We start from the raw sequence: 17,368 nt of genomic DNA on the forward strand, positions 1-17,368 counted from the left end.
AAGTTTCTTTCTTCAGTATTTCTTTGGCCTAAATATATATTTTTTGTCCTCCAAGCAACATAAATTTTGCCATTTTACTAAAAGAAACTCTGTAAAACTTAACACCAACAGAACTTACTTTGCTCAAAGTATGCCACAGATCTCACTTTGAAAAATGGAGAAATTTGTCTAGTTTTATTCACTTGAAATCAAAGAATGTTCTTCACGTTGAGCAACTTTCCCCACTCTTTCACTCAAGCGAGAATATTCTCAAGTGATGTATACTCATGCGAACCTGAGTGTGTTCTCTGAAATTCCAAGAATGAAGTACATTCTCTGTTTTATTTATATTACCCATTATCAAACAATGGGTGAGTATAGTCCGGTTGATTTGTTGTCCATTTTAAGAAAAGGTAGTTTTTCTGGCACCTCAATGTTTATGACATCATATCTCCTGAACTATATGTCATACAATGATATAATTTTGCAGGTTCTTTCTGTGATATATGTGGATACTGCTGCAAAATTTTCTGTGAGTAGTGTTGGTAGTAAAGAAATATGACATCATGATTGCGATCTGAAGTTTTCCCGGTGTATTTCCAATTTGAACAGTACTCGGGTTACCCGACAGGGTAGCGTCGTAATTTCTCCAGAATATTTCGGCAGACGTACACACTGCCATCTTCAGGTGGTTCCTGACGAATTCTGTGCCGTTCCTCTCGGCACCCTATATATACTAGCCATTACCCCCTCCACCGTTCCTCTCCTGGTGTCTTTGGTGCGGCTGGCGCGGCGGCTACTGGAGGTGGTGGGGGAAGCGGCGCCTGGGTCTGAACTGGGGTCTGCAGTCTCCCTGCTGCCGCCATTGGGGGCGGTCCTCGATCTCTGGGACCGCATCTTTCTGTCCAGTTCTATCGACTGTGGACATTATAAGCAGTGTGGAGCAGGCCACCTACACTCTGCCAGCCAATGAAGCAGAAGAAATATGTCGTGAAACGTGCTGTGCGCTCACCAGGGCCGCACCACTGAAACAGAACATCTCGAAGGAGGAGAGAGCGGCCATCCGTGAGTTATGCAGCGATCCTGAGTTGGTGGTCTTGCCTGCTGACAAAGGCAATGCTACAGTACTTCTCGATGACGCAGTGACCTGACACGTCGCCTTCAAAGAAGAACCGTTGAACTTCTTCGCAGTACCTTTGATGGAAAAACTGTCAAGAAACTTCGACTACAAGCAGCTGCACCGCCATGACTGTATGGGCTACCAAAGGTCCACAAGGATGGGACACCTATGCGTCCAATGGTCAGCAACATTGGAGCAGCAACCCATGAACTGCCCCAACACCTGACGGGTATCCTTAGTCCATTCCTGGGAAAATGCGAACACCATATCCGCAATTCCATCCACTTTGTGCAACGTACACAAGAACTTCAGCTCCAGGATAGCGACTGGTTAGTGAGCTTCGATGCAGTGTCCCTCTTCACTAGGGTACCACTGAAAGACTCCATCGATCTGATAAGCAAGAAATTCAACAACAACCTAACAAGGCTCTTCAAGTTCATGCTCACCTCAACATACTTCCTGTTCACCGGAAATAATTATGAACAGACAGATGGCGTCACCATGGGATGCCCGCTTTCACCGGTTGTAGCCAACTTTTTTATGGAGAATTTCGAGGAGAAGGCACTAGAACAAGCCAAACAAAAACCAACTTGTTTCTTCTGCTACGTGTATGACATGTTCGTTGTTTGGCCACATGGATGGGACAGCTTAAATGAATTTCTCGAACACCTCAACTCGCTGCACCCCAACATACAATTCACGATGGAGGTGGAGTAGGATGGTGCCCTACCGTTTCTTGACGTCCTGGTGAAACAGAAACCTGATGGCAAGCTGGGACACAGTGTATACAGAAAACCTACACACACCGATTTGTACCTATATACCTTCAGTTGCCACTACAACTCCCAGCGTGAAGGCGTTTTGCGCACACTTGTTCACAGGGCACGATCGATCTGCAACCAGGAGAGCCTTCCAGCAGAACTGCAGCACCTCGAGACAACATTTCGGAAAAATGGGTACAACCGGAAGCAAATAAGACATGCACTCGGACAGACTGTGCCAAGAGAACAAGGAGAAGAAACAGAAGAACACAAGTCATTGGCGTGCACTCCGTTTGTCGGAAACACCTCAAGAAAAATCAGTAGAATCCTGGGGAAACACAATGTGAAATGTGTATTCCAACCCCCTGCAAAAACCTTCACTCTACTGGGTTCAGTGAAAGATGACCTAGGCCTTTGAAAACTAGGCGTTTATCAAATTCTCTGTCAGTGCCGAAAATCATACATTGGGGAGACAGTCCACACTGTAGAAGAGAGGTGCTGCGAACACAACCATCATACCAAATTATGCCAGGCCACTAAATCAGCCGTGGCTGACCAGTGTGTAAAGACTGGCCATACTATGGACTATGAAAAAACAAAAATACTCTGTCAATCCTCCTACTTCTGGGACTGCGTTACTAAAGAGGCCATCAAAATCCGACTACAGGACGATCTAATTAATAAAGACAGTGGCCTTCAACTTAGTCAGGCGCTTGGAACCCTGCACTCAGCCTGGAGAGGAAGATGCGGTCCCAGAGATCGAGGACCGCCCCCGACGGCAGCAGCAGGGAGACTGCAGACCCCAGTTCGGACCCAGGCACCGTTTCCCCCACCACCTCCAGTAGCCACCGCACCGGCCACACCAAAGACACCAGGAAAGGAATGGTGGAGGGGGTAACGGCTAGTATATATAGAGCGCCGAGAGGAACAGCACAGCATTCGTCAGGAACCACCTGAAGATGGCATCATGTACGTCTGCCGAAATATTGTGGAGAAATTACAACGCTGCCCGGTCGGATACCCGAGAACTGTTCAAAGACATCATGATTGCCACTTAAATTTGTCTGTATGAACTGCAAAAATGTAGTAAACAATATTTTTTTTTCCTTTCGTTGTTTTGCAGTAGTTTCAGTGAAAAAAAGTTTCAAAAAAGATTGAAATTATGTGTGAAGTTGTTTTGGAGATTGCTAAATGCTCCCACTCTCAAATACTGGATGAATAAAGTGTGGATAATTTGTGCGCCATGAGTTATGCTGCCTTAAGACATATTCAGTTATGTACAGTTTCTAACTTTAATACAGCACTTCTTGTGTTAAATCTTCAAAGTAAAATTATATCTCTTAATGAGTAGATTAGGACAGTATTTTAAAATTTTAAGTTGGGTCAATAGTTTCATGAAATATTGAAAATCTAATTTTTGTTGCCCTGGAAGCTGTTAAATAAGCAACCTGCAATTGAAACTGGGTGACTATTTTAGCCTTTAATAATATAGATTTTGGAACATTAGCATCCTTTGATATACAATTCATCTCTAATGATTTAGAGCACACACTGACACGTATGGTAGCACAATGTGAGCAAACTTGAATGCAGTTTTGAGACATATTTTCCGTTTGCGTCCTGAAAAAGTTATGATGGTGTTGATGTTTCTCTCCAAATATCTCATGAGGATATAGTATGTATGAAACAATTGTATCAACAGTATCACAACGTTTACATTACATTAACATAGACATTATTGTTGGTGTCATGTTAACCATTAGGTGATTAAGCAAGAAAGAAATAGAACTGCACAAATATTAACTAAAGGACACATAAGTAATGTTAAGAGTTTCCATGAAGAAATGAATATATCAAAATGCAAGTACAATTATATGAGATTGCATTTAATTTTAATACTTTACTTTATACCTCATATCAAACATCTTTTTTGGTGTTTTGGATGTCTCCTTGTTAAAAATTCGCGGAAAGTACGGAAAAGCAAACAATTTCGAGCTCCTCTGCTGAAATTGTGGAAAGTGAAGATGAAGTAAAGACTTTTTTGTGACAACAAGAAAAGCTGAAAAACAACAAAATGGATTCATATCATCACATGATATATTTACTACATATTAATTAATTAATTTTTGCACCATGCAAACAAAAGGAAGCCAGAGAGAGCAGTGTGGTAAGCAGAAATTACCATGAAGAGGTACGCAAGCTACTATATTATATAAGATGATCAGTCAATGAAGATTTGTGAGATACAAGTCTTGCATGAACATTTCAATGAATCATCTTTTGTTCGTGGAGGTGCGTTCCATCTATGCAACTAATTGAAGGCAGTTTGTTTACTGCCATATGCATTTCGCTTCTTTTATTTCGAAAGCATCTTCAATGGCCTGTAATACATGTTTCTTTTTATACATACAATAAACGTATTATGTGGTGTACACAATATGCTGCTATTTTACATTCTGTCATGTTTTGCTCCTCTTTTTTTTTTTTTTTTGTTAGAATCAACTTTTGTAGCACAAATTTCGTAATGTGAAATTATCATTTGCTGTTACTTATGATTTCCAGCGCAGTTAACTCGTGTGTGGTCCTGGAGATGTATTCATTAGTTTCCATGCTCCAGCTGGCCCACTTCTGGCTGGAAACTGATTTAATTTGATAATTATTGTCTGCATATGAGTGACATTGTTACTGCTGCCTATTTTGACTCGTTCTCATGTCCCTCCAATTTAATAAACTTATTCATCTTGCATCATACGAAACAGTCTGTTAGGATTGATTGAAGTACTGACTATAACCTAGAGACTGATTTTAAAAATTCCGCTCATTTATGTTCTTAACTTGTCTCAAACTCTGTAAAATCATTATTTTAGTACTATAATAATTAATTCCTCCAGGGACCATTTTACAATGATATAGGATTTGTCAGCTTAATGCAGGAAAAAAAGAAATCTTGTGTGCTGACAGGTACCGGTAGAAATAAAGCTATGAGAACATCTCTTGAGTAATGCATTGATATATCAGTTGGCAGAGCAACTACCCATGGAAGGAGGAAGTCCAAGGTTTGAGTCCCAGTCCAGTGCACAGTTTTAAACTGTCAGGAAGTTTCAAGTCAGTGCACACTCTGATGAAGAGAGAAAATTCATTCTGGGAACAATCCTCCAATCTGTAGCTAAGCCATTTCTCTGCTACAACTGTTCTTCCTGAAGTACTAGTTCCACAAGGTATGCAGGAGTCCTCCTGTGAAGTTTGAAAGGAAGGAGAGAAGTTCTGGTGGCAGTGAAGCTGAAAGAGCAAGTAGTGAGTCATGCTTGGATAGCTCAGTTAGTACTATTTCTTCACGGAATAAGTCAGTACATGGTTTACAGAATGATGATTAGGAAGTTTATAAACAAAATATTAATAAATCCCATGCAAAAAGAATAGTGAGAAAGTATAAATAACATAGAAGAGAAAAAAATTCCAAACTACAGTGAGAAACTCCTGTACGGAATAAAAGTGTGCCATAAAGAAACGTTTCAAGTTAGATATGAATACCAGGGGTTTACCATACTTTTTTCAGATCTGTAGGAAGCCTAATGAAAATGAAACCTGCTGTATAGTGCACAACTTTCTGTACAATGCTTCAGTGAGTGTTATCCAAATGCATATCTTTTTTTTCTGTCTAGAGTTTACTGGATGAATGTTGCAGTTTCTTCATCTGTCATGTTTAGTGGTATACCCTATCAAGAAAGAAACGGAACAAACCCAGAACAGAGCTCAGCTGCTCCCCCCCCCCCCCCCCCCCTCTTGCCCTGCAGTATCTTCCACATATACAGGGCTATTACAAATGATTGAAGTGATTTCATAAATTCACTGTAGCTCCATTCATTGACATATGGTCACAACACACTACAGATACGTAGAAAAACTCATAAAGTTTTGTTCGGCTGAAGCCGCACGTCAGGTTTCTGCTGCCAGAGCGCTCGAGAGCGCAGTGAGACAAAATGGCGACAGGAGCCGAGAAAGCGTATGTCGTGCTTGAAATGCACTCACATCAGTCAGTCATAACAGTGCAACGTCACTTCAGGACGAAGTTCAACAAAGATCCACCAACTGCTAACTCCATTCGGCCATGGTATGCGCAGTTTAAAGCTTCTGGATGCCTCTGTAAGGGGAAATCAATGGGTCGGCCTGCAGTGAGCGAAGAAACGGTTGAACGCGTGCGGGCAAGTTTCACACGTAGCCCGCGGGAGTCGACGAATAAAGCAAGCAGGGAGCTAAACGTACCATAGGATGGTGCTCCACCGCACTTCCATCATGATGTTCGGCATTTCTTAAACAGGAGATTGGAAAACCGATGGATCGGTCGTGGTGGAGATCATGATCAGCAATTCATGTCATGGCCTCCACGCTCTCCTGACTTAACCCTATGCGATTTCTTTCTGTGGGGTTATGTGAAAGATTCAGTGTTTAAACCTCCTCTACCAAGAAACGTGCCAGAACTGCGAGCTCGCATCAACGATGCTTTCGAACTCATTGATGGGGACATGCTGCGCCGAGTGTTGGAGGAACTTGATTATCGGCTTGATGTCTGCCGAATCACTAAAGGGGCACATATCGAACATTTGTGAATGCCTAAAAAAACTTTTTGAGTTTTTGTATGTGTGTGCAAAGCATTGTGAAAATATCTCAAATAATAAAGTTATTGTAGAGCTGTGAAATCGCTTCAATCATTTGTAATAACCCTGTACTTTTATATGAAATTAGGAGTAAAAATTTCAAAGAGCCAAGATTGCTTACTACAGCATTCATTTAGATTACCGGTTTCAGCAAACTATGTTGCCATCTTTGGATCTTGTGCAATATACTTCAATGAATCATGATGATGTGCACCTTATATCGTGTCACATCCTAAGGAGACATTTCAAGAACATGAAGACCATAGTATATCAGCACGTCAAGTATAAAACAGTCATTACATAAAATGCCACGTATATTGCACCAACTATATACATGCTCATGCTCATGTCCATACAACAGCTGAATGACAACCCTAGGTCTTCTTTTCTGAAGAAGTCTTTGGCCGAAAGCTCAGTGTGGAACAGTCTTTTTGCTGTGCCTGTCTGCAAGTCAGCATGTCATCCTTATGGTGAGTAGCAAACTATCATCTTCATCATATACATAAATGATATGCTTTCTAGTATGACAGGTGAGTCTGAAGCAGTTCTGCTTGGAGATGACACTAGCTTGGAAGTGAAGAATGTTGAGTTCAAGAGAGAAGTTCATTGCTTGTGCCTGTGCCTGCATCTGATGTGAGCAGTAACCATTCACCCCGGGTTACTTTTGCTCCTACCCCTGTGATCATCCCTGTTGTAGGACTTGCCCTATGCACCCTTCAAGCACCACCTCTACCAGTCCTTTCCATGTCAAATGTTACCTCCCATACAGCCTTGGCATTTGAAGCAAACATATTTGTTGAGATGCAGACTCTTCAGTCTAGTTTAAAAGCAGATTCTTGGGCCTTCACATCCAATCCAAAAAAACACAGGTTAGGGATACGCCTCTAGTCATTCAATTCTGTACTGATCTTCAATGTATTAACCACCTACTTCGACAAGGCTGTGGATTCCTAAAACCGTGCCATGAAATGAGGTCCATTCTGTTTGACATTTTACACACTACAGCCAGAATAGCTTTGTCATGCCCCCCCCCCCCTCCCAATTTCTACAGTATACATTATTTAACAGTTTCCTAGGGTTGCAAATCTCTGCCGTATCCTGGTCAGAAACTATGCTGCTTCTGCACCCATTTCCATACCCTATGGCTCCTACCCCTGTGACCATCCCTGCTGTCCCTGTAACACATAAAACTTATACTATCAAAGGGAGAGTCACCTGTGAAAGGACACATGTTGTGTACCATTTCTGTGCTGTTTTCAGCTTCTACATTGGTACAACTTCTACATTGGCACAACTAGCACCAAGCTATCCGTTAGAGTGAATGGGTATAGCAGAGGACGTATACTGACAACATACAACATCCTGTTGCACATGTCATCTGTATTCTTTCCCCTGACACCAGTTTCTCAGAATTCCACAGGTGGGAACTTGCATTACAACATATCCTTGGTTTGTCACCCACCTGGCCTTAATTTATGTTAATTTCTTTTTTCCCAATATTTCCTCTCAGTAACTACCTCTTTCTTCACTCCGTTTTAGTTTTCTGTATCTTTTATTCTCTGATCTGTCTACTTCGCCCCCCCCCCCCCCCCCCCTTTCCCTTTATCATATATAATGCACTTAGCATTCTGCTGCTCTTATAAAGTCTTGCAGAATGTTTTTGCAGTAATCTCTCTCTTGCTTCTTAGACTACCCTACAGCTTTAAGCTCTCAGGTTTTCAAATGTCATCCAATGTAACCCCCCCCCCCTCCCCCAAACAATCAGTCTTTCGTACTCATCACATCCAGTAAATCTCCCCTGGCCTAGGATTCTGGATGACCTTTCCGTAACTCTCATCATTTCCTAAACCTCACCCTTCATCCCTCTTCCTTCCCCTTCAACCCTTCCGGCACTGGGCACTGGCTCCAAAAGCATGTACACACACACACACACACACACACACACACACACACACACACACTGAGAGGCCAATGTCAGAATCCACACACTCCTGAACAGGGGTTGACAAGAGGTTTGCAGACTTACATATCATATTGTTTGAACTGTATGTTTCTGAGCCAAAAATATCCTTTGCAAATGGGAAGAGTTACCCCAGAATGTGGTGTTGTAAATTATAAGGAAAGACAATTAGCGAAGTAAACTAATTTTCATGTTGGCCTATCGCTATTGCATATACTGTTTTAATGGTAGATATAGCAGTATTCAGTTTTTGAACAGGATCCTGAATATGGGCTTTCAATGACAACTTGCCATCTGTTCTGCCTGAACACCTAGGAGTTTTGTGTGTGTGTGTGTGTGTGTGTGTGTGTGTGTGTGTGTGTGTGTGTTCTGATTGAACTTCGCCCAAATCCTAAAAGTTTAACAGTCTTTTCATTGTGTCTGTCTACAACTTGACACTTGCTCTATGTGGTGAGTAGCAATCTTTCTTTTCATATTATTGTTAAACGATAAACTCACAAAAATATATATAAAATAGTTATATTTCCCCTTTTGATTCCCCGATATAAGAATTCACAGCCTCACAGTAATAAGTGAAAGTTGTAAAATGTTTTGTCCAACATAAACTGTTTTATTTATTCAAAGAAGCTGAACTTGCATTCTACCATTTATTCTGCATTACTAGCCAGTATTGACCTGTGGTCTTTTTTAAATTTCCTTGACATCAATGCTGTTTGTATCATTATACAGGGTGATTCAAAAAGAATACCACAACTTTAGGAATTTAAAACTCTGCAACGACAAAAGGCAGAGCTAAGCACTATCTGTCGGCGAATTAAGGGAGCTATAAAGTTTCATTTAGTTGTACATTTGTTCGCCATTTCAGCCAATAAAGTTTTTGGTCCCTTTTTCTTCGAAGGTGCTACTGTAACTGGACTACAGTATCTGGAGATGTTAGAGAATTGGCTGTTCCCTCAGCTCGAACAAGAAGCACAACAATTCATATTTCAGCAGGATGGAGCGCCACCACATTGGCACTTATCTGTCCGTAACTACCTGAACGTCAACTACCCGAGGCAATGGATCGGCCGCCAGGCAGCCCGTGACAGAGCATGTCATCACTGGCCTCCAAGAAGCCCTGATCTTACCCCCTGCGATTTTTTCTTATGGGGGTATGTTAAGGATATGGTGTTTTGGCCACCTCTCCCAGCCACCATTGATGATTTGAAACGAGAAATAACAGCAGCTATCCAAACTGTTATGCCTGATATGCTACAGAGAGTGTGGAACGAGTTGGAGTATCGGGTTGATATTGCTCGTGTGTCTGGAGGGGGCCATATTGAACATCTCTGAACTTGTTTTTGAGTGAAAAAAAACCTTTTTAAATACTCTTTGTAATGATGTATAACAGAAGGTTATATTATGTTTCTTTCATTAAATACACATTTTTAAAGTTGTGGTATTCTTTTTGAATCACCCTGTATTTAAAACCAGTTCAAGTTATGTGGGAACACCAGAAAGACTGCATGTAAATATTGCGCTGCATGTCACCTGATGAAATTTTGATTTGACCTAGCTTCCAGGCACTTTTCACACCACAATGCATCTTTCTACTTGCAAAGATGTTTTCTGTTTCTGCACTTTGTACCAACTGTGTGCAATTTCTGCTTGTAGTCATTCTGTTTGTTATTGTATTTAAATACAAGGAAGTAGGATTAGTGTATGGAAATAAATGCCTGCTCCCATGCAATACAAATTGCTATGAACTATAAAGACACATGTCCCCAACATACAACAGTATTAGAAAATGGACATGGGCCGTAACTAGCTGGTAATGCAAAATAGATGCTAAAATAAGAGTTAACTTGTTCCAAGAAATTAAACATTGTATGGTTTTGACATTCAGAAAAAAAAATTCATTTATATTTCAAAAAACTGCACGGAACACAACTCTATACTTCTTTCTGTTCAAGGGATTTTTCGAATTTGAGGTGTAACATGTTGGAGATGGCCAATTTTGAGGCATTGTTCTATTGCATGTGGAATTTAGTGTCTCGACTGCTTCTGGCAGTGTCTGGTTCAGCATGCTAGGAGTTGGCAATATTGACAAAAGGCTCCTCATCTGTAATTTTGGCCATCTGAGCTTGGGGAAGAGATCCCTTGGTGCTGGTTGGCTTCCCCAGCACACCATAGTTTTTTTTTTTTTTTTTTTTTTTTACATTAGTAATATTTTCTTACTTCATTACTGCATTCGGAAGGTGCAGCAGGAACAGGTGTATGGAGCCGGACGTCGACACCGTCATCAGGGCATGACTGGTCAGCTTCTGCCAAATCTCCATTGAAGTCCTCTGGAGCAACAGTTTCCATGTGTTCCTGTGAACACCAATACTGTGATTTTAACTTGATGTGTAAGATAGGTCATAATGTTAAAACCTTTTCCAGCCAAGTGAACACTGTTCAATGAAACACATTACTGCTATACTGCTCAGATAAAACTTCATATTATAATTACAAACAATACATTATTTTTGAGCCAGCAACAATGAATTCTACACATATATTTCATGAAATCCTTAATGCTAAAAAGATTCCTCCAGCTGGAGATTTGTGGCTTGCTAAATAAAAACAGGTCATATCAGAAATGACTTTTCATGTGGAAGATTTCATCCTTGTTTAAAGAAAGCAGTTTATGACAGAATCAGCGTAGAAACCATATGCATGCTGTAGCGTAAAAACTGCATGATAAATCTCTTTCCCCATCATCAATAATTCATCAAATTCTTATCTTGATTCTTTCCTCTGCATATATCTCTCCCTTCCTCCTATCCCTTGAGTTCTTTCTGTCAGCTTCAGAATGTTTCCAGTGTGTTATATTCTTAAATGTATAAAATTTGTTCTATGACTCAGGTTAGTGTTAAACCGACTGAAGATCTGAGCGGAACAAAAACTGTTTCAGACATAATTGAAAAAGAAAGTTGTCAAAAGTGCTATTTCTTATACGAATGTTGAACACTCAGAACAATTCATGAGGCCAGCAATAAGAATGAATTATTTAACAGATTCCAAGGGATGCAGAATTTTTCAAAGCTCCATATGGCAAGTATCACATTCATTTAATGCTGTATGCTGTCTTTTTCTGTAATAATGGAAAGATGCAAATTGAAACTGTGTATAATGTTTGAGAGAGAGAGAGAGAGAGAGAGAGAGAGAGAGAGAGAGAGAAAGGGGAGGTGGGCACTTGATTCGCATAACACTCACTATTTATAACAGGAAGTTTGCCACAATGGAAAATAATTTTGAAACTACAAGGAGAATGAAAGATAAGTACTCAGTGAAACACAAGTTGTCATCCTTCAACCCTATCATTATGAGTGGAGTGAGTTGACAGCTGGACCACTACCTAAAGAAGTGGCACCATCTCTGGTTACCATGGACTTTAAAGGAATGCACATAGAGCTGTATGATCCTGCAACCAGAACAACCAAGGCACATTTCACAGTAACAGCTGTAGGCAACAAGCCCCACAATGTTGCACTTTCATCTCTCAGAGTCTACAGGACACAGACGGATATCTTATAAGAAAAGGAGATAATGGTCTATACCTTCAGCAGCCAGGACAACATATCCTTAGTGACAGACTTCAGAAGACTGGCTTTCAACTATGGAACTGATTCATTCATGGCAAGGGAAAGGACACTAGTATGTCTGTGTGTTGTTGCTAATAATGACACAAAGAGGTTTCTGCTTCAAGTCACCTAAGTTCTCACCATTCAGTGACCACCGAGTAACTATGTAGTAAGCACAGTCTGGTACATAGTGTCCACTGCTAAGATCTAGACACATAGTCAAGCTCAAGCACTGCTCCATACCTTAGAAGTGTGTGAAGTGTGCAGGTGGATACTGGAACTGTGTTTGTCTCCTCACTAAAGACAAGTTCTACCTAACTATGCACTCTGCAGAAAGTAGCATATGATCAGCTTGCAGGATATTTGGTAAAAAAGTGTGCTGAGGCTAAAAAGAGGGAGGTAAAAGCCAACACAGATGGGTGGTGGTAGTGCAGGAAAAGCATGTGCAGGAGTGAACTATACTGTGCTGGTGAAGCCAACTAGCACCGAGGGATCTCTTCCCCAAGCTCAGACAGCCAAAATTACAGATGAGGAGCCTTTTGTCAATATTGCCAACTCCTAGCATGCTGAGCCAGATATTGCCAGAAGCAGTCGAGACATTAAATTCCACATGCAAACTTGGAACAATGCCCCAAAATTGGCCATCTCCAACTACCTAGACAATGCAACAAGACATCATGACACCTTTCTCATACCAACTGACACTGCCAATAAGCCACAGGGACTTGCTGAGAGTAAAGCAATGCTCTTGTTGTGACTCTTACTAACTAACTGAATTTTCCACCCACTGACAGTGGATAATCTCCCTGCACCTTCCTCGTATAAATTGCCAGGCATGTGAGCACACCACAGCACACTGTTGCAGTATTCATATCAGCTGTCTTGGCTGCCACCGGAAGAAACATCAAAGTCAGCAATGGTTGAGTGATTCTGCAGAATCACATTCTATTTGTGCAGAATCACATTCTATTTGTGGGGTGCCGGTGGTATTTGCACACAAGTTGGAAAATTATAGCAATTCCTGAAGTGAATGGGAATCATCTCACATTGGACATATATGTTAGCCAAGCAAACGAAGTTTGCCATTGCAATGCAGTGGCAGTAAATTTTATGTTATCTTCAATACTTTCATGCATACAACATGTGCTCAGTACAAAAAATTTCAAATACTGACCAGGGGCTAATTCAACCTAACTTCATTACCTATTACATTTGTTTAGTTACTGGGAGTATAATGAGCTGGTTAGTTTGACTGACAACTGCACTAATTACAAAACATCAATAACTTAAAGTTTTGTTACCATTGTTCATATATAAACATGTAAACATTTACTGGCTTCCTGACAAGGCAGACAGAAAAGCTGTAGAAATGAATAAAGTATTCATGCAGTCACTGATGAAAATATTTTAGAAACACTAGCATTCATTTAGTTTTGAAGTAATTAACATCTTTATGCAGAATACTATTTACTGAAGTAGAATTGCACATTTATGCAAACTAACCAGCATAATTGTATAGAAATTATGACTGTATGAAGGTTCATATTTAATTTAACCTCCATCCACTATTAGTTACTTAGAAAAGCAAACTGTTAATTGTAATTTGTGAAAACAACAATGTATAAATTCAATTTTAATATAGTGTTGTAGACTTCTTTAGGAAAACATTTTATTTGCCAAGTTTGCAAGGAAGGATACATCAATTACTGGTTTCAACAAGTTAAATGGCCATCTCCAGCGCACTTAACAGAAAGCAGTGTCTACATTGACTATTGAAGCAAGATGGTTTGTGCTATCATGTTTACAATTTCAAACTAAATCTAACATGTATATATTGTAGCCACAGTATTTGAGTTTGGAACTTTAAACATTATTACAACAAAATGTCTCGCTTCACCAGTTGACGTAGACACTGCTTTGTCTTACGTGGTGTGAAGATGGCCATTTAACTGGTCGAAACCAGTAATCTACTTATCCTTCTATCTCAGCAAATAAGGAGTTTCGCAAAAGAAAACTACAACACTATGTTTAAAAATCACCACCTAGAAAACTGACATGTCAGGTAATTATCAATTTTAATTATTGTAAACTTATAAAAGAAGCATGCTAGAAGGCACTCAGGTGAGTATTCCATAGTTTGAAAGTGAATAGTTAACATTTATGTCTGAGGTGCTCTAGTTTTCTGCCTCAAGTCACAATTGCTTGCATTCTGAACAGGATGGCGAAAGATTCTGCCAGAGAGGAACATTTGTGGAACATCTGCTTGAACTTTGAGAGGATGTGGAATCTGATTGTAACAACACTGACTAATGCTTCCCTGTTTCATAGTAAGCCTAAACTCTTCACACTATCTGTAAGAAGTTGTTAAACGACAGGTCAGAAAGATGCAATATCCATGTGCGTACTTGCTGGTCAGGTCCATAGCAAACAGCACAATCCCTTGTGACAGAATCAGCATAGAAACATTTTCACTGGTGATTGGGATATGTGAATTACAGTGCACATTTAATTCTTTTCGCCTGATGATCTACCACAATAATATTCATTTCCTTGTTCCATGAGTTTGCAAAACAGAAGGCAATAGAGAAGCAATACACATAAAAAATGAATCTTTGCATGCAATACAAACTTTATGGAATCCTGACAAGAGTGATCCCCACAAATTACTGATTGATTTACAGATTCTGAAGAATCTCTTTTCAAGTAGCTAAGGGCGCACCATCATCTCTGGTTGACTAGCGAATATATTTGGTTCATGGTTCACCAGTCTCATAAACAGATAATAAATACTTTACAATACATAGTGGCCAGATGTTGCTTATAAGATGAAAAATTGACATGATTTCCAGATTTAAATGTGCTGTGAGGAAACTGATATTTTTTGTCATTGATTCACTGGAAGTAAAATACATATTCAGGCGAGATGGAGCCTACATACTTGTGTTTCAAACTGCGAAACAAATGAATCTGATGTCTATTATGGTCATAATATGATGATAATACTTCACAAATTTGGTCAAAGGACAATTTATCAAGTTGTTCTATGAAGCACAATTTCCTAACTAGATTTAACAGACATTGCAAAGACCAAGATAAAAAAAAGAATATTTCTGAGTAACTGGATTAGTTGCTGCTGATACAGTTTCCTATAGTGTTTAATTTTATAAAACAATGGAAATGCTGAAACAGTTGGTGTAAATGATGCCTCACTGCCTGATGTTATTATCTATTGCTGTATGACTATCTCTAATAACTTGGTCAGTACTGTGTCCATTTTGACACATCATGTGTTCAGAGCTTCACTTTACCACCAGTATCTTGCAGGTACACAGTTCATTTCCATGCTCTACTTGTAGTTCTATCTTCACCATTGTTGTGTGGTGAATAAAAAATAATTACTAGAACACTATCTACAAACATGGTTCTGAGTTACAAGTCCAAAATCATAACCAAGTCCAGCCCAAAAACCAAGAATTTAGAGCAACACAAAACCAGGCTGGACTGCATTCCACAGATATACCAAGTCTGTGTTCTTGGGGACACCTAAAACATCTAGATATAAGCACTACATTATATCACCCAATAGTGTCAATAGTTATATTAACAATGGTCAACAAAATTATGTATTATATACACAGGCAGCTAGACAATGGCATTGTAGCTGAAATATGCCTATCACAAACCAAACAATAAAGCACAAAATCCTTTCAACATAGCAGTGATTTGAATTTCCCTCTTTATAATACAGTGAGTCTGTTGTGAAGTATATCAATGTAAGGATGGCTAGCAGAGGCCATGCATGCACACATGAGCGCGCGCGCACGCACATACACAGGCACGCACATGTGCACGCATGCACGCACGCACTCTCTCTCTCTCTATCTCTCTCTCTCTCTCTCTCTCTCTCTCTCTCTCTCTCTCCTGTCATTGTTATCATGTCTTGTTCCATTAGACCCCTGGACAAGGCCAACAGTCATGTCACACTATGACATGGTGACCAGTGTTGTGTCTGTCTCCTGCTGTGCCCTTTTTCCCTGGGTATGCAGCCTATGATGTGGGTAAGAAGATAGTTTCTTACTCACTACTGTTTGTTTAGCTGCCGGTTACAGCTGTCAGCTCATGCAGTGAAGGCTCCAGACTGCCTGTGATGATCTGTATCATGGATAATAAAATGGACTTTGGCCATCAACACAGTGAAGAGCCAGTCATTCACTACATGAGATACCCAGTTGCCACAAACTCATGACAGGTAAGCATCCCACAATGGAGTTGTCTAATGGGAATGTGTGGCCAAGTACATAGGCACCATTATCCACAGGTTGCCACGATGACACTGGCATGTCAAAAAATTGCAGGCTAAAGCAATGACCAGTATATGATGGTGCTACTTGCACTGAACCCAATGGACGCGAACGTATGAGCTGACTTGTACAACACAATGCTGCACCTATTTTTAAATTATGCAGAAGTAGTGTATCAAATGCTTACAGAGAGTGCAAAATTATGGTCTATAATTTGCTTTGAACTGACAGCTGGATATCTTACCTTTTGGAGAGATTTAAGGGAAAGGCTGGCGACCTGGTGAGAAATTTAAAATGTCACAGAACTGAACATACACAACCTGTGCATATGAGTACAATACCATGAGGTAACCATTCCTGATGGTGGTTGTTATTATTATTATTATTATTATTATTATTATTAGCATCTTCATTATCATTATTATTATTTGCAGATAGTAAGTGACTATAATCTAAGATGTGCTCATTACTGCAGCTACAGGTACTGTATGATGTGAGAAAGTAATATATTTGTACATTGTTTGGAACATACCCGATCATTTAGTGAGTTGGACGCTTCTGAAATACTTTCAATGATCCATAGTTCAGGAGAATCCTGCAGGAGACAAATCAGTGAAAGGGAAGTAATACTATAATGTTGTTACAGATTAGATCTGATTACTATAAATACAATACAGTTACAAAAGTTAAAATATTATACAGTGTCTTTAAGAAAGTAGGTAAAATTCCTCGGAAGTACAAACAAGACTGCAACAAATGTAAAAACTCACAGTCATCTGTTCTTTCATTTTGCACAATCTTGTGAACAATACATCTTACATTATTAAGAAGAGAAAAAAACGTGTGTAACAGGAATATATGGTTGATGTAATGTTCTTGTTGATAAGCCTGACAGTAAAGGACAGAGTGTTGAATGGAAGAATAATCAATCTCCCACCAACAGAAAGTTGAGTTGACCATCATATAAATATATGAGCCTCACAGCAT

General features: G+C 39.9%; 1 protein-coding gene across 5 annotated transcripts in view; it reads right to left on the bottom strand.

Moving 5' to 3' along the window:
• Nucleotides 1–17,368, bottom strand: part of LOC126473542 (pericentriolar material 1 protein-like) — a 390,146-nt gene that overhangs the window by 17,588 nt on the left and 355,190 nt on the right. For 4 of the 5 annotated variants that reach the window (XM_050100664.1, XM_050100665.1, XM_050100668.1 and 1 more), the window contains 2 exons: nucleotides 16,914–16,976; nucleotides 10,693–10,827 (listed from right to left, as the gene is read on the bottom strand). In XM_050100664.1, coding sequence (XP_049956621.1) covers nucleotides 10,693–10,827; nucleotides 16,914–16,976 — 198 coding nt within the window. The remainder of the gene's footprint in view (nucleotides 1–10,692; nucleotides 10,828–16,913; nucleotides 16,977–17,368) is intronic. The other variant, XM_050100666.1, reaches the window with a different exon arrangement.

The sequence above is a fragment of the Schistocerca serialis genome, chromosome 4, assembly GCF_023864345.2.
Source record: "Schistocerca serialis cubense isolate TAMUIC-IGC-003099 chromosome 4, iqSchSeri2.2, whole genome shotgun sequence".
Classification (NCBI taxonomy): domain Eukaryota; kingdom Metazoa; phylum Arthropoda; class Insecta; order Orthoptera; family Acrididae; genus Schistocerca; species Schistocerca serialis.